This window comes from Trachypithecus francoisi, unplaced genomic scaffold (assembly GCF_009764315.1).
Source record: "Trachypithecus francoisi isolate TF-2019V2 unplaced genomic scaffold, Tfra_2.0 Lachesis_group0, whole genome shotgun sequence".
Taxonomy (NCBI): domain Eukaryota; kingdom Metazoa; phylum Chordata; class Mammalia; order Primates; family Cercopithecidae; genus Trachypithecus; species Trachypithecus francoisi.
Window position 1 is genome coordinate 75,444,436 of NW_022681453.1, and position 19,086 is coordinate 75,463,521.

The 19,086-nt window shown below is 39.1% G+C and overlaps 1 protein-coding gene across 2 annotated transcripts in view; it reads left to right on the forward strand.

Moving 5' to 3' along the window:
* Positions 1-8,653, forward strand: part of USF3 (upstream transcription factor family member 3) — a 44,131-nt gene extending 35,478 nt beyond the window's left edge. For both annotated transcript variants that reach the window (XM_033211243.1, XM_033211245.1), the window contains one exon: positions 489-8,653. In XM_033211243.1, the coding sequence (XP_033067134.1) occupies positions 489-6,964 (6,476 nt within the window). In that variant the 3' untranslated portion in view covers positions 6,965-8,653. The remainder of the gene's footprint in view (positions 1-488) is intronic.
* The last annotated feature ends 10,433 nt before the right edge of the window (positions 8,654-19,086 follow it).

Below are 19,086 nucleotides of genomic sequence, written 5' to 3' on the forward strand. Positions count from 1 at the left end.
GATTGCACCACTGTACTCCAGCCTAGGTCAGAGAGCAAGACTCTGTCTCAAAAAAATAAAATAAAAAATAAAGAGACTGTCTGTTACTATCACAGGTAATGTTGGCTGCTGCAGCATTTAAATGGCATACTGATATTCAATGTTATTTTCCTAGCATGTTACCATGATAGCAGTATGTCTTCCCTTATTTCAGCTATGTAGCTGCCCTATTGGAAATTTTTAAATTGGGAATTTTGAGGTTTCTACATTATGAGTAATTTTTCAGTTGACCTTTAAAGATTTATACTTTTTAAAGGAGGGCAGAGGGATTTAGGATATCATTCTAAAAAGAAAAAAGAAGTTGTATTAGAAAAGAGCTGAAGAGTCTCAGTTGAGGTATTTAGAATGCTACTATTAGAATTCAGTAGTTTAGTATACAGTTCTTTATCAAGTTCTTGTAAATACTGACATTCCCAGGTATTTATAAATTTTTGTTTTTAATATTGTAGCTGAAGAAATAAAAAAGCTACGGAAACAACTGGAAGAAATCCAAAAAGAAAATGGCCGATATATTGAGTTACTGAAAGCTAATGACATATGCTTATATGATGACCCCACAATTCACTGGAAAGGAAATCTTAAAAACTCGAAGGTCTCTGTTGTTATTCCTAGTGACCAGGTTCAAAAAAATATCATTGTTTATTCCAACGGGAATCAGCCTGGTGGAAACAGCCAGGGAACAGCTGTTCAGGGGATAACTTTTAATGTTAGTCATAATTTACAAAAGCAGACCGCCAATGTGGTGCCAGTACAGAGGACTTGCAATCTTGTGACTCCTATATCTATTTCTGGAGTTTACCCTTCTGAAAACAAGCCATGGCATCAGACCACAGTTCCTGCGTTGGCTACCAACCAGCCTGTTCCTCTTTGTCTTCCTGCTGCCATTTCTGCTCAGAGTATTCTCGAGCTTCCCACCTCTGAAAGCGAATCAAGTGTGCTTGGTGCCTCTAGTGGCTCGCTGATTGCTGTTTCAGTTGGACCTGAGCCTCACCAACATCATTCTTTGCACACATGTTTAAATGATCAAAATTCTTCTGAAAATAAGAATGGACAAGAGAACCCCAAATTATTGAAGAAAATGACCCCTTGTGCTATAAACATCCCCCTCAGCTCCTCAGCAACTGCCACTAAAGTGCATCATGGAAACAAGTCCTGCCTGAGCATACAGGACTTCAGAGGTGATTTTCAAAACACTTTTGTTGTTTCAGTTACCACCACAGTCTGCTCCCAGCCTCCCAGAACTGCAGATGATTCTTCTCCAATGAGCATTAGCAAGAGTGCAGACTTGACAAGTACAGCTACAGTGGTGGCATCATCTGCCCCTGGAGTAGGGAAGGCCACCATCCCTATAAGCACTCTTTCGGGAAACCCTTTGGACAATGGTTGGACTCTTTCTTGTTCTTTGCCTTCTTCAAGCGTTAGTACTTCAGATTTGAAAAACATTAATAGCCTTACACGAATTTCTTCAGCTGGAAACACACAGACAACGTGGACTACCTTGCAACTGGCGGGAAACACTATTCAGCCCTTAAGCCAGACACCATCTTCTGCTGTGACTCCAGTATTAAATGAGTCTGGTACTAGCCCTACCACAAGTAACCACAGTAGACATGTGGCTACAGGCATCAACTTGAATAATTCCTTTCCAGCAGATGGGCAGCCAGTTGAGCAAGTAGTTGTAACATTGCCTTCTTGTCCATCTTTACCTATGCAGCCACTAATTGCCCAGCCACAAGTTAAATCTCAGCCTCCCAAAAATATCCTTCCACTGAATTCAGCAATGCAAGTGATTCAGATGGCTCAGCCAGTTGGGTCAGCTGTTAATGCAGCTCCAGCTAATCAAAATGTTATAATTCTTCAACCACCCAGCACCACCCCATGCCCAACAGTGATGAGAGCAGAAGTTCCCAACCAAACAGTAGGTCAACAGATAGTAATCATACAGGCAGCTAATCAGAATCCTTTGCCACTTCTCTCTGCTCCACCTCCTGGTTCTGTTCGACTCCCTATTAATGGAGCCAATACTGTAATAGGGTCTAATAATTCAGTGCAAAATGTTTCAACACCACAGACTTTTGGAGGAAAGCATCTTGTCCACATATTACCAAGACCTTCATCTTTATCAGTGTCTAACTCAACACAAACTTTTTCTGTTACCATGTCAAACCAACAGCCTCAAACCATTTCTTTAAATGGACAGCTCTTTGCTTTGCAGCCTGTGATGTCTTCATCAGGAACTACAAATCAAACCCCTATGCAAATTATTCAACCCACCACCAGCGAAGATCCAAATACCAATGTTGCCCTGAATACATTTGGTGCTTTGGCCAGCCTCAATCAAAGCATATCACAGATGGCTGGGCAAAGCTGTGTACAGTTGTCTATTAGCCAGCCTGCCAATGCTCAAACTGCTGCAAATAGTCAAACCACTACAGCTAACTGTGTTTCATTAGCAACTGCAGCACCTCCTGTGACAACAGATAGTTCAGCCACACTAGCCAGTACTTATAATCTAGTGAGTACTTCCTCGATGAACACTGTTGCTTGTTTGCCTCCTAACATGAAATCTAAAAGGTTGAATAAGAAGCCAGGTGCCAGGAAACACTTAGCAGCAAACAAGTCAGCATGTCCCCTGAATCCAGTCAGAGATGTGAGCAAGTTAGACTGCCCCAACACTGAAGGCTCAGCAGAGCCGCCCTGTAATGATGGACTGCTAGAAAGCTTCCCTGCTATATTACCATCTGTCTCTATGTCCCAGGCAAATAGTGTGAGTGTTTCTGCTTCACATTCTTTGGGTGTTCTAAACTCTGAATCATTAATACCTGAGTCTGTATCCAAATCTAAGTCAACAGAAAAGTCCAGCTCACCCTCCCAAGAATCTGTAACAAGCGAACATTTTGCAATGGCCCCAGCAAAATCCAAAGATTCTACCCCTAATCTGCAACAAGAGACACCTCAGGATAAACCACCAAGTAGTTTAGCGTTGTCAGATGCTGCCAAACCCTGCACTTCAGCCAATGTATTGATTCCATCTCCAAGTGATCCTCACATTTTGGTTTCTCAGGTTTCTGGTTTGTCATCTACAACAAGCACTACAAGTACTGACTGTGTTTCTGAGGTAGAAATCATTGCTGAACCTTGCAGAGTTGAGCAAGATTCATCAGATACAATGCAAACCACAGGTCTCTTAAAGGGGCAAGGTTTAACGACATTGCTATCTGATCTTGCTAAAAAAAAAAACCCTCAGAAATCATCTCTTTCTGATCAGATGGATCATCCTGACTTTTCTTCAGAAAATCCTAAAATAGTTGATTCAAGTGTGAATTTACATCCCAAACAGGAGCTATTACTGATGAACAGTGATGACAGAGATCCTCCACAGCATCATTCCTGCCTCCCTGATCAAGAGGTTATTAGTGGTTCTTTGATCACTGGTAGACAGGCCGACTCTCCCATGTCAACCAGCTCTGGCAGTAGTCGTAGTTTCTCAGTTGCATCCATGCTTCCTGAAACAACAAGAGAAGATGTGACCAGCAGTGCAACAGCTAATACATGTGACAGCTGTACCTTTGTAGAGCAAACTGATATAGTAGCTCTTGCAGCAAGAGCTATTTTTGACCAGGAGAACCTGGAGAAGGGAAGAGTTGGCCTCCAGGCTGATATAAGGGAAGTTGCTTCAAAGCCTTCTGAAGCATCATCGTTAGAGGGAGACCCACCTTTCAAATCACAGATACCTAAAGAGAATGGCACAGGACAGGCAGAAGCAACACCAAATGAATTTAATTCTCAGGATTCAATTGAAGCAACTATGGAGAGGCCCCTTGAAAAACCGAGTTGTTCTCTAGGAATTAAAACATCAAATGCACCTTTACAGGCTTCAGCTTCTCAGCCACCAAGCATCACCAGTTTAAGCGTGAATAATCTTATCCATCAGAGTAGCATCAGCCATCCTCTGGCCAGCTGTGCGGGTTTATCCCCAACTTCAGAGCAAACAACTGTGCCTGCAACGGTTAATCTGACTGTTTCGTCTAGCTCCTATGACAGTCAACCTCCTGGACCATCTCTAATGACTGAATATTCCCAAGAACAGCTAAATACTATGACTAGTACCATACCAAATTCACAGATTCAAGAGCCACTCTTAAAGCCAAGTCATGAAAGCCGTAAGGATTCCGCTAAGCGTGCTGTCCAAGATGACCTTTTACTGTCTTCAGCTAAACGGCAAAAGCACTGTCAGCCAGCCCCCCTCAGACTTGAAAGTATGTCCCTGATGAGCAGAACTCCAGATACCATTTCTGATCAAACTCAAATGATGGTCAGTCAGATCCCTCCTAATTCTTCAAACTCAGTTGTGTCTGTTAGCAACCCAGCTCATGGAGATGGCCTTACACGATTATTTCCACCTAGTAACAACTTTGTGGCTCCTGCATTGAGGCAAACTGAAGTTCAGTGTGGTTCTCAGCCTTCAGTAGTTGCTGAGCAGCAGCAAACCCAGGCAAGTCAACATCTACAGGCCCTGCAGCAGCATGTTCCAGCTCAAGGGGTATCTCACCTTCATAGTAACCATCTCTACATAAAGCAGCAGCAGCAGCAGCAGCAGCAGCAACAGCAACAACAACAAGCAGGGCAGTTAAGAGAGAGGCATCACTTATATCAAATGCAGCATCATGTACCTCATGCAGAGAGCTCTGTCCACTCTCAGCCCCATAATGTCCACCAACAGAGGACTCTGCAACAGGAAGTTCAGATGCAGAAAAAGAGGAATCTTGTTCAGGGCACCCAGGCCTCTCAGCTTTCCTTACAACCGAAGCACCATGGAACTGACCAGTCCCGATCCAAGAGTGGGCAGCCACATCCCCACCATCAGCAGATGCAGCAACAAATGCAGCAACACTTTGGAAGCTCCCAGACGGAGAAGAGCTGTGAAAACCCTTCAACTAGTCGGAACCACCATAACCATCCCCAGAACCATCTCAATCAAGATATTATGCACCAACAGCAGGATGTCGGAAGCAGACAGCAAGGTTCAGGGGTTTCATCTGAACATGTATCTGGGCATAATCCAATGCAGAGGCTTTTGACATCAAGAGGCTTAGAGCAGCAAATGGTGTCCCAACCAAGTATTGTGACTAGATCTTCAGACATGACCTGTACTCCACACAGGCCAGAGAGAAATAGAGTTTCAAGTTATTCTGCTGAGGCACTCATTGGAAAGACATCTTCTAATTCAGAGCAGAGAATGGGGATATCAATTCAGGGTTCCAGAGTTTCAGATCAGCTTGAAATGAGAAGCTATCTTGATGTTCCCAGAAATAAGAGTTTGGGTATTCATAATATGCAGGGTCGTGTGGACCATACTGTAGCCTCAGATATCCGCCTTTCCGATTGTCAGACATTTAAACCAAGTGGAGCTAGTCAACAGCCCCAGAGTAATTTTGAAGTACAATCTTCAAGAAACAATGAAATAGGTAACCCTGTATCATCATTGCGGAGTATGCAGTCCCAGGCTTTTCGAATTAGTCAAAATACTGGCCCACCACCAATTGACCGTCAAAAGAGATTACCTTACCCACCAGTTCAGAGCATCCCGACAGGAAATGGTATTCCATCAAGGGACAGTGAAAATACTTGTCACCAAAGTTTCATGCAGAGCTTACTTGCCCCTCACCTCAGTGATCAGGTCATTGGGAGCCAGAGGTCACTCTCAGAACATCAGAGGAATACACAGTGTGGTCCATCCTCTGCAATTGAATATAATTGTCCCCCAACTCATGAAAATGTCCATATTAGAAGAGAGAGTGATAGTCAGAATAGGGAAAGTTGTGACATGTCGTTAGGTGCAATTAATACCAGGAACAGCACTTTGAATATTCCTTTTTCAAGTTCCTCTTCCTCAGGAGATATTCAAGGTCGAAACACAAGTCCCAATGTTTCTGTGCAGAAATCCAATCCCATGAGGATTACTGACAGTCATGCGACCAAGGGCCACATGAACCCTCCAGTCACAACCAACATGCATGGGGTTGCAAGGCCAGCATTGCCACATCCATCTGTGTCTCATGGAAATGGTGATCAAGGCCCTCCTGTACGTCAAGCTAATTCTTCAGTTCCCCAGAGATCAAGGCATCCCCTGCAAGACAGCAGTGGTTCCAAAATTCGTCAACCTGAAAGGAATCGTTCTGGAAACCAAAGACAAAGTAATGTCTTTGATCCAAGTCTTCCCCATCTTCCTCTCTCTACTAGTGGCAGTATGATTCTTGGACGTCAACAACCTGCTACAGAGAAGAGAGGAAGTATTGTTCGTTTCATGCCTGATAGCCCACAAGTACCTAATGATAATTCAGGTCCTGATCAGCATACACTGTCACAAAATTTTGGTTTTTCTTTTATTCCTGAGGGTGGCATGAATCCACCAATAAATGCTAATGCTTCTTTCATTCCACAGGTTACTCAGCCTAGTGCCACTCGAACTCCAGCCCTCATCCCGGTAGATCCGCAAAATACTCTGCCCTCTTTCTATCCTCCATACTCTCCTGCTCATCCTACACTGTCCAATGATATTTCAATCCCCTATTTTCCTAATCAGATGTTCTCAAATCCCAGCACAGAGAAGGTCAACAGTGGAAGTTTAAATAACCGATTTGGATCAATTTTATCTCCTCCCAGACCTGTTGGGTTTGCTCAACCAAGTTTTCCTCTTCTCCCAGATATGCCACCAATGCACATGACCAACTCTCATTTATCCAATTTTAATATGACATCTTTGTTTCCAGAAATAGCTACAGCGCTTCCTGATGGCTCAGCAATGTCACCTTTGCTTACAATAGCAAATTCCTCTGCCTCTGACTCTTCCAAGCAGTCCTCAAACAGACCTGCCCATAACATAAGCCATATTCTAGGTCATGATTGCAGTTCAGCTGTTTAAATACTGATAAGCGAAATGTAAAGGTAATGAGTGAGATTACAAATGTATTTGTGTGTGCATGTGCACAGACATGTACATGAAGAGAAGGATTTTGTGTGTGTGTCTTTGTATAATCAGTTTTCAGTTGTTTTCTGAATGTAGGGAAGCCATGTCAGATGCAGATACTGGGTTGTCAGAAAACAAGTTATCTTTCGTTTTCAACTGCATGGTGTACTTTTTTATTTTCCAAGTTGATATTTCCTAAATACTAATTAGCTGGAAATTGGGGGAGATCATCTTGTCATGTACTGGGTAGTAGGATGGAGCCTAGATTTTAAACTTGATTGTTGATAACTTATAGAATATATAATTAAGTTGCTACTTAAAAATATAGACAGCTTGATAAAACACAGTGGCTCATAACCAAGTGCTGGCTAACGTCAGCATCTAGAACAGCTTCTTACCTATGGCAGATGTTGAACTGATGTTGAGTTAAATGTCTGTAGTTAAAGTCAAGCAGTTAGCAAATAAATGAATTGTTCAATCAGCCTTTATTTTCAAAGTTTGGTTTAGATAGAGGCTTCTTTCTAAATTATAACAATCCATAAATTATCTGAATTGTGTGTCTTATTCTTCAATATAGGGAGCTGTGTTCCTTTAATGTGCCAAGATTCTTTAAAGCAAAGGTCTTCCTTAGACAATTATTTAGCCTTACATATAGAAAGCTAAAAAGTTAAGTACATACGTAGTCTCCATTTTGTGCTTGCATTTTGCATCAAGCCATAAGGGTAAAAGCAGTTAGTTGTATTGTGGAGTTTTGCATGGGTTCAGTTAACAATGGATGTTTCATCAGCTGAGTTTAATTTACTATTCTCTCTTCATTTTATTTATTGATCTTGAAATAAATTCTTTTCCATTCATATAAATATTAGGGTTGATCAGGAAATAGTGTGTTTGTAATCTACACATTTATTTGAGCCTTACTTTAAAAATATTTCTGAACAGAGATTTAAACTGTCAGTATTTTCATTTACTAGTAGTATTTATAGTTTAAATATGGCATTGTATATTACATTATTATCCTTCATAACAGAATTATAATGAGGATATGAATTTGTTTATTATTTTTCTTGTTGGTAGATGTGAAATGGTGCTTCAAAAAATACATAGTCTTTCTGTATGTCTCTGTTTAAGTATGTGTGTGTGTGTGTACACATATTTTAAAGTATGAATTGGTCCTTTAAAAATAGGCCTGCCATCTGAAAATGGGAAATTGAGACCTGAGACCTGCTAAAGCATGGAAGAACTTGATATAGGTAGGTTGTTTTTTTTTTTTTTTTAATAGACAGAGTCTGGCTCTGTCACCCAGGCTGGAGTGCAGTGGTGTGATCTCAGCTCACTGCAAGCTCCGCCTCCTGGGTTCAAGCGATTCTCCTGCCTCAGCCTCCCGAGTAGCTGGGACTACAGGCATGTGCCACCACACCTGGCTAATTTTTTGTATCTTTAGTGGAGACGGGGTTTCACCATGTTAGTCAGGATGGTCTTAATCTCCTGACTTTGTGATCCGCTCGCCTTGGCCTCCCAAAGTGCCAGGATTACAGGCGTGAGCCACCGCGCCGGCCTAGGTAGGGATTTTTAAGAAGCCCCACAGAAGTTTATAATACATTCAAAAAACCCATATTAAAATTTGAAAACTTAAAAAAAAAAAAACTAAGAAAACAATGGTATATATTCCTTTACTTAAACCCATGAAGTCCGTTACTTTTTGTTCTTGTTATATTCTGCCAAAAATGGGATGGGGTGGGAGAGATGCATATAAATTGTTTTATCTGCCTTGTTAACAAAGTGAACTCAAGGACCAGCTTTTCTTTTCTTTCTTTTTTCTTTTTCTTTTTTTTTTTTTTTTGAGACAGAGTATCACTCTGTCACCCAGGCTAGAATGTACAGTGGGAGGATCTTGGTTCACTGCATCCTCTGCTTCCTGGGTTCAAGCAATTCTCAGGCCTCAGCCTCCCGAGTAGCTGGGATTACAGGTCTGCACCACTACACCTGGCTAATTTTTATATTTTTAGTAGAGAAAGGATTTCACCATGTTGGCCAGGCTGGTCTTGAACTCCTGACATCAGGTGATCCACACACCTTGACCTCCCAAAGTGCTGGAATTATAGGTGTGAGCCACCACTCCCAGCCCCGTCCCCCTTTTTTTTTGAAATCCTAAAAAGCTTCCTAAGGGTTGGTCAGAGCAGTTAACTCCAGTGAATACCTCTTCTAAAGACTCAGCAAAAGGGTCAGTTGTGCCTCTTTAACTGTTCTTACCAAACTCTCCTATCTTTTTCTGCTGCCAACTAAGCAGCCTCCTAGGGACAAAAAAAAAACAAACCCAAAAACAATATTTTTTTCTTGCTCACAAAGCAAGAACAACCTGTATTTTCTTCCTTCAAAATGGTCTTGGGGAAGAATAGGAGAGCTTCGTGAATAAGTTACTTAAGACAACAGATAAACATAGTAATCAAAACTTTTTATTGAAATAATGTGCCATTTATGACTTGCTTTTTAATTCTCTTAACCGAATTTTAAGCTGCAACATTCAAATTTTTCTTTGTACTTGAAAGGTCAAGTCTGCCAATTTCAAGAAGGACAGTTTTCCATGTGTCTGGCTGTTCATTTTCCGTCTCTCCCTCTCTCATTTGTCTGTCTCTCACTGTCTCTGTCTCTCTCTGTCACACACACACACACAAACACACACACTCTACAGTGGCTGTTAAATTCTGAAGGACTGGGAACTGCTAGATGTAATTGAAAGCAAGGTAACAGGCTAAGGAGAAACTCAGTTTGAACATTGCAATGCAAAGGCCTCAAAGCCTGTGACTCTCAAGTATTTCTGTTGCATTAATTGTATTTTCCTGCTTAGCTGTGTTCAGACATAGTATTTGCATTTCTCGGAGCTTTCATTCCCACAGTATAACATTTTGATCTTGAAAGAGTCTCAGTAAGGCTTATTTGACCATCTGAGGAAAAATGTGACCGTCCGTGAATAATTGACTCCTACTTACGTGTAGCTTTTAATTACTTTACAGATGTATGCATGTGTATGTAAGACTTCAGTTCATACATGGCTCAATTCTGAAAGTGTTCAGACATTAGTACCCTTATTTGATTTAAAAGCATGAATATATGAGGTTTGCTAGCAGTATTAAGTGTTTGATAATTAGAGCTACGTGATTTTTGGGAAGAAATTTGTTATATGGTATCTAGTGTTAATCTGAATATAATTTTTGGTAAAGGGATAGCAGAAAACATAGTCAATTTTGGTTATAATAAATGTAACCTTATTCTTGGCCTGCTAATATATGATTATAGAAAGTAAAACCATTTTTTAACTTCTGGAAATACACGAAGTTATGTCTGAGTCATGAGTGACAGTCATTGATTAAATCATTTCTTTGTCTCTTTTTTAGCATTATTGATCACAGAATCAGTTATAAAAAGTGGTTGATTCCTTTCAACATTTAACAATAACTTCTAATGAAGGGAAAAATTCCAGATTCTCTTCATGTGTAAATGTTTAATGTGTCAATCATAGCTGAAAGGAATCTAGTTTGATGTTGTTTCTTTCTTTCTTTCTTTTTTTGAAAATACAAGTTGCTCTAGGATGGCTTATATGTTGTTTTATACCAGTTCAGGAAATTTATTTTTGTTTTTATTGTAAGACCTTTTGGGGTACCAGAGATGGCACCTTTTTTCTAGGTAAGATGTGGGAATTCCTCAATGGTCTTGCTTCATAAAATTTAACATATCAGAACTGGGGAAAGAGAAAGGAGGGGTTGTTCTTTTGCAGCATTTTCCAGTCACATATCAGGAGTATACTGAACTGCAACAAAGATCAACTTTTAAAAATTAGCCTTCTTAAAATACAAAATGATATAAGTATTTTAAAGATAATTTATTTGCCTTGCTCTTGCCTTCTAACATTAGCCATTTCATGGAGAGGCTAAAACTTATACTCCAAAAAATGTGGAAACATGTTTTAATGGGAGTAAAATTAAAAATTTTTGAGAAAGGGTAAAATCTCATTAATATGCATCTTCTTAGCTTTATCTTCCCTTTGATGTGTAGGCACTTATGCTCTTCCATCTGCTCCACGTCAAATAGGGCTCAGGGAAGCTGGTCATTTCCTTAGCGGGATGATTACTCCTTTGCCTTGAAACATTGATTGGGCCCACCATGTATGGATCAGCGTGTGGTAGTGAGTCATACTCCCAAATCAGGGATTCCCAGGTCTTGGCTTTGGGAACCAGCATGCCTCGTATTCTCTTAAAGAGCAACAAGAATTTCTTGAAACAAAATTAGCCAGAATTGATTTAAAATATTTCGATGTGCCATATGGTTCTGTCCCTTGGTTTCGTTGGCCTTGTTTTTTTCCTGTGGAAGAGTGAAAGGGCAAAGGTGATGCCAAAATGAAACAGCTTTGGAGTGATATCCTGAGGAGCCTGGAAGTCATTTTTGTAATTCTGTTGTCTGTATAAATGCTACCTTTGCCTGGAGGTAGTGCGCCTGTGGCTGTGTACATCCAGAGGGCAACAGTAATAGCCAACAACCAGACAAACTAGTGAAGTTAATCTGTGAGTGATGATTTTATGATACCTATATGCAAATTAAAGGCAGAAGTTAGTTTCTTCTCAAGATGCCTTTTTGGCTGAACGTTACCATTTTTCTTTCCCCAGGATTTGACAGAAAAGGACCTTTTTTGGATTTAACTATATTCTGTCTGCATTCTATTCTTCCTGCGTAGGTTTCTACTAGAGCCTGTGGAGGGGGGACACCAAATTTAGATTGAGGCAGTCCACGCTGGTAAGAAGCGTGAGGACCTTGTTGGACACAGAGCTTCTAGATCTTTCCACCTGTAGCCTCTACCCTGTTCCTGCACTTTACCTGAAACTGTGCCTCTGGTCTTTAGACCAGCTGTTGGAACATATCACTCACCCACTCCTCTGTTATAGCAAAGGGCCAGCTGGGATGGTACATGCTGTGTAATCAGACACCTTCTCGACAAGTACAGCTGATGTTTCTCACTGTTGCCTTATCATTCTCTGAGCCATCTTTGATGTTGATTTGTAAAAAAAAAAAAAAAGCAAAAAACAACAACAAAAAAACAAACTTACTAGTTAGTAGCAAAACTCCTGTTAAACTCAGAGCTTGTATGTGGTGGTCATTCAACATCCTTATTTCTAGATTTACACAAACTGTACCAACTGTAATCTTTTTCTGGCACGTGTATGTGGTCAGATGCTTCATAAACTTGAACCAACTTGGGTTGTAAATGTTGGGCATGATATACAAATTGGGGCATTTTGGATGACTGCATAATCCTGTCATTAGAGATTTCATAAGACAGAAAATAACTATTTGTAGTTTAACACATTTTTCAAAAAGATGATCTTTGATTTTTTCCCTCAGTTGTGTATACACCATACTAGCACCATACTATGTCATAGGAACTTAAAGTTAGATGTATCAAAATCCCTTCAGTTTTCTGAGACTTCTCTGTGCTCCCACCCCTGAAGTCTTCAAATCATTTTTCACCTGTGAAGTCACTAAGGTACTGGGCTTGACTACAATGGTAACCATTAAGGGGAGTTGAACTGTTGATCTTCCAAGAAGAAAGGGACCAGACAGTGTTAAGATGCTGCAGTTGTGTTACTGTGAAGAAAAGATTCGCTTCCACTTTCAGCAGGCTATATAAATATATATACATATATATATATATATTTTCACTTTGGTTAAAGTTGAAAATCTGAGGAGAACATAATTACCTTCACAAATTATTTATAGATACACTGGGTGAGAAGCTTACTGTAGGGCAGTCACCAGAAAATAACTAATTTTAGTGCTTTCAATAGTGTAATATTTGTATCTATTACCATGGCAGCAGTGTCTGCTGCACACTGTGTCCTATTACTGTAAATTTCCTGGTTTATAATTCTTATGGAAACTAATTTGTTTTGTAATGGAATCCAGAGCAGATATGTATAATATGATCAGGATTGTCCTACAGTTGTAAATAAGAATAGGTCCTGTTTATTTTGACATCTTTTTACAAATGCATTGTATTAGGGTGTGAATATTCTGAACCATCCTCTTGTTTAAAGTTTGGAAATTTTTATTGTTAAATGTAACATTTTAATGGTTGTAATAATTATTTGTATAGATATGAATATAGTATTTTATTTAAGAAAATAAACTTTGCATTTTTGCATTGTAAATTCTGTCTTCCCTGATCATTGCATGTGCCACTTCAAACCTGCATTGAAGTGGCTTGTCTTGCACTGAAGTATTCTATTCAAGTAATCTTTAAATTTTGCTATAACATCTGAAAATAATGCCATGACATATTTACCATAGGGATTGTGTTCCTGATCAACCAGCAGACCTCAAATCATAATTATGACCAGAACTATATTATTAGAACAAACTGTATACCTCTATACTCATAAAAAGTAAAATCAGAGTTTCAGATCTGGAAGAGTATTTCAAGATGATCCACTTTAAACTCTCTGCTGATTTTATAGTGGAGGAAACTAAAGCACAGAACTGTGAGACAAGTTAGGTCTTTCCCGATAGCTACCCACATCACTTAGCAAAACTCACAAGCATGAAGCCTGGAGGCAAAACAATTGCACGGGAACTTGTACAATATAGAGTGATGTAAAGTTTAAATGCCCATACATCAAGACAATTTATTGTTTGGGCTAGCCTACAGGTGTGGTAAAAATGATAAGGAAATGATAAACTCAAAATTCAGGATAATGGCTACTTCTTAGAAAAGGATGAAGGTGGATGATATCAAGGAGGGAGGAGTACTTCAAAAGTATTGTTGGCCGGGCGCGGTGGCTCAAGCCTGTAATCCCAGCACTTTGGGAGGCTGAGACGGGCGGATAACGAGGTCAGGAGATCGAGACCATCCTGGCTAACACGGTGAAACCCCGTCTCTACTAAAAAATACAGAAAGCTAGCTGGGCGAGGTGGCGGGCGCCTGTAGTCCCAGCTACTCGGGAGGCTGAGGCAGGAGAATGGCGTAAACCCAGGAGGCGGAGCTTGCAGTGGGCTGAGATCCCGCCACTGCACTCCAGCCTGGGCGACAGAGCGAAACTCCATCTCAAAAAAAAAAAAAAAAAAAAAAGTATTGTTATATTCTATTGCACTGGGTAGCAGATGCTCAGGTGTTGATCTCATTTATGCCTGAAGTCTTTGTCCTGTGTATGTCTGAAATATATCCTAAAGTTTTAAAAGGTAAAATGGCCAGACACAGTAGCTCACACCTGTAATCCCAGCACTTTGGGAGGCTAAGGTGGGTGGGTCACTTGAGGTCAGTGATTCGAGATCAGCCTGTCCAACATGGTGAAACCCCATCTCTACTAGAAATACAGAAATTAGTTGGGTGTGGTGGCGCACACCTGTAATCCCAGCTACTCTGGAGACTGAGGCAGGAGAATTGCTTGAACCTGGGAGGCAGAAGTTGCAGTGAGCCAAGATTGTACCACTGCACTCCAGCCTGGGCAACAGAGCAAGATTCCATCTCAAAATAAATAAATAAAATAAAAGGTTAAATGAGGACCTTAGACACCACTTATTCTCACATGTACTCCAGAAAATGAAAGCTCACAATATTTTCCTTGACCTGTCTTCTTGGGACTTCAGATTAAAAGTTAGTATTCTGACTGTGAAGGGCTAACTTCTTACTATTGCATACCACCTCCCATTCAGATGTTATAGATGGAACATACATTTTGATTATACAAGAATCCCTATTATGCCACGAAAGACATAAATCATAAAGATGCAAACACTATGCTTAAATTTAATCTAAAAAGTTATAGTTTAGTTTTTGGAATTAACAGCAATTACAAATAGAACTATCTGAACAAAATTCCAGAGAGAAATTACATTTCTATGTAAGCTGAGATCTCTGGTCCTTTTTCCCCTGGGGATGTTAGATGAGTCTGGGCTGAAAAGGCAGAGTGAAAGCACCCATAGTTTCATGAAGCATAGGAAATAAAGTCCTGCTAGAGGGAGCAGATGTCATTCTCAAAACATTTAAAACCAGAGGCAAACTGAATCTAACGCTGCATCCCAGCTCTCATACAGCTCAATACTCTCTGCCTAACAAAGAAAACGTGAACCCTCTCTGGTGGAAAATACCATCAACCTTAATCTCTAACGTTCTTTTATATACAATCCCCAGAAAATGTATCCAATATCTAGGAAATGTGGCCAATAAGCAGAAAGAAAAGCAGATTGTGTAAGTAGACCCACAGATGATCCAGATGCACAGACAATGGCTTTAAAAGAACTATAAAATATATTAAAATGGAAAAATTTTAAAATAGGATAAAAATAGAGAATTACAATTTATAAAAAAAGAAATGAAACAAAACAGTAGTTGCTGAGGAAAGGTGGAAGGGTTGACTACAAAGAGGAACAAATTATGGGGGGAGATGTTCTATATTTTGTGTTGTTAAAAGTCACAGAATTGTACTCTGTTGGGTGGATTTTGTGTGTAAGTAATACTTCAGTAAACCTGACAAATAATGGAAAAAAAGAACAGAATGAACATCTAGAGCTGGAAAAGTGAAATTAGGAAATTCTTTTTTTTTTTTTTTTTTGAGATGGAGATGGAGTCTTGCTCTGTTGCCCAGGCTGGAGTGCAGTGGCGTGATCTCAGCTCACTGCAAGCTCTGCCTTCCAGGTTCATGCCATTCTTCTGCCTCAGCCTACAGAGTAGCTGGGACTACAGGCACCTGCCACCACAGCTGGCTAATTTTTTTGTATTTTTAGTAGAGATGGGGTTTCACCGTGTTAGCCAGGATGATGTCGATCTCCTGACCTTGTGCTCCACCCACCTTGGCCTCCCAAAGTGCTGGGATTACAGGCGTGAGCCACTGCGCCCAGCCAGGAAATTCTTAAATAAATTTGTAGTAAAGTACACATATTAGTCAATAGGTAATCAAACCAAAGCACAGAGAGAAAAAGGAATAGAAAAGAGTGATCAAAATGCAAGATATGTGTGGGGCACTGTCAAAATATCCAACTTATGTATCACTAAAGTCTCAGAGAGGAGAGAGAATTGGACAGAAGTAATATTTGATGGGTGAAAATGTTCAAAACTGATATATTAACTATAGATTCTAGATGTTTAGTGAACCCACAGTAGGATAGTAAAGAAAGTTACACCTATTCATCATAACCAAACATCTGAACTCTAAAGATAAAGGACTTTGGGAGGTCGAGGCAGGCAGATCACTTGAGGTCAGGAGTTTGAGACCAGCCTGGGCAACATGGTGAAACCCTGTCTCTAAAAATACAGAAATTATCCAGGCATCGTCACGGGCACCTGTAATCTCAGCTGCTTGGTCCAGCTTGGGTGACAGAGTGAGATTCCATCTCAAAAAAAGGAAAAAGAAAAGAAGAACATTTGAAAGCACCTGGATGATAAAGATAAATTGCCTTCAAAGAAGAAACAATAGGACTGCTGACTTTATAACAAAATAGTGGAAGGTAGGAGACAGTGGAATGGCATCTTTAAAGGACAAAAAAAACCCCCAAACAAAGAAACAAAAGAAAGTCCTACCAACATGGAATTCTATAAATTATGAAAATTCCCTAAAAACTAAAAGAGAAACACATATTCATACAAACAAAACTTGAGCAATATTTTGTTTTACCAGTAGACCAGCACTACAATAAATTTTAAAGGAAGTTATTTGGTTTGCCAGAAAATGATCCCAGGTGAAAGAAGTGAAGAGGGCTTGAAAGGGTAAATTATTGGCAAATATAAAAGAATATTGAGATTTAAAACAATAACAATGTCTTGTAAGGCTTATGCAAATGCAGAAGTAAAATAGATGACAATAATAAGACAAAGTGAGAGGATAAATGAAGTAAAACTGGTGTGTATATTTTATTGCTGAGCAGTTGTAGAAAATGATAATTAAAGGTAGATGGTAATAAATCAAGGTTCTGTATTATAATTTCAAAAGAATAATACAATATGGCAAAACTGAAATGCTAATAGATAAGATAAAATAGAGAAGGTAAAAGGGAATAACAAAATACTTGATTATTCAATGTATTTAATCAAATAGTTAAATAAGGACACAAATAAGTCAGAAAAAATGAATAAAACAAAACAGAACAAATAGAAAAATAATAGCAAAATGATGGACTTACAACTATCTATATCAGTAGTTACAGATTGAAATGACCATTTAAAATTTTAAAAATAGACTGAATTAAAAAAATTAGAATCAGCTCTATGTTGTTTATAAAAAGCACAAAAAACCCACCTTAATTATAAGGAAACATTAAAAGTAAAAGGATGGAAAAAGATATGTAAGATATATAAATGCTAATCAAAAGAAAGCTAATATGGCTATAGTCAAATCAGATTATTATGACCTGACTTTGCTACTGGATCTGCTGTTCTCACCCCTTTAAAGCTGTTGGATGTCAAACATACTACATAAGAACCAGAGGCCACAAGTAATTGAAACGTTTATTCCTGATTCAGGACTACACAAACTTACAAAGTGTGAGAAGTCCCTGGATGAGGTAGCCCACCACCTGAAAGAAGTCTTTGTAATGTTTGGGTAGAGTGCGGGGGAGATAAGGGGAAAGAGAAAGAGAGACAGAGAGGCAGAGAGAGAGAGAGAAGAGAGAGAGAGAGAGAGAGAGAGAGAGAGAGAGAGAGACCTGTGTGATGTAGCTAAAGCATTAATTTGAGGGAAATGTATAGCTTTAAATGCCTATGTAAAAAAAGAGAATTTGAAAAAAATCAGTGATTTCAGTTTCCATCTCCAGAAGCTGGAAAAATAGTAAATTAAGCCCAATGTAAGTCAAAGGAAAAGTATAATAGAGCAGAAATCAATAAAATAGAAAGTAGATAACTCACAGAGAGAATCAACAATCCTTAGAAAAGGCTAAAAAAGAAAAAAGAGGTCAGATGCGGTGGCTCACACCTGTAATTCTAGCACGGCAAAACCCTGTCTCTACAAAAAATACAAAAATTAGCCAGGTGTGGTGGTGCACTCCTGTAGTTGCAGCTACCAGGGAGGTTGAGGTGGGAGAATCGTTTGACCCTGAGCAGTGAAGATTGCAGTGAGCTGAGATTGCGCAACTGCACTCCAGCCTGGGTGACAGAATGGGACCCTGTCTCAAAAAAAAAAAAAAAAAAAAAAAAAAGACTGACCAGGAAAAAAGAAGATAATATGAATGATCAATATCATGAATATAAAAGAGGACATCACAAACATACAGAAATTAAAAACATAAAATATTATTTACAACTTTATGCCAATAATATTGACAACTTAGAGGAAATTGACAAAATTATTGAAAAATGCAACTTATCGAAGTAGATACAAGAAGAAATAGAAAATCTTTATAGTCTTATACCTACTGATGAAATGGAATCTATTATTTCAAATCTTCCTACTACATATTATAGGATTCCATTTCTATGACATGTCTAGAATAGGCAAATCTATAGAGACAGAAAGTAGATTAGTAGGTATCTAGGGCTGGGGGCTTTGGAGGACAATGAGGAATGACTGCTAATGGGTGTGGGATTTCTTTTGGGGGTGGTGAAAACGTTTTAAAATTAATCATGGTAATGTTGCATAACTCTGTGAATCAACTAAAAGCTGTTGAATTGTATGCTTTAGATGGGTGAATTTTATGGTGAACTATATCTCAGTAAAGTTGGTTTTTTAAAAAACCTTCCTACAAAGAAAATTTCAAGCTCAAGTGATTTCAGGGGTAAATTCCTCTAAATATCAAAGGAAGAAGTAACACTAATCTACTCAAATTCACAAACTAGAGAAAGATGGAACACTTCTAAACTTGCTTTAGGAAGTTAACATGACCTCAATATCAAAACTTGCATTACAGTAAAAGAAAATTATAAGTCAATATGCTGAATAAACATAAGTATGAAAATGCTAAACAAAATGTCAGCAAATTGAATCTAGTGATATAGGAAAAGAACAGTACATCATCATCATCATCATATGGTGTTTATTTCAGGAAAGCTAAGTTGTTTTAACACTTTAAAATCAATTTTTCAACTCGTATAAATAGAATAAAGG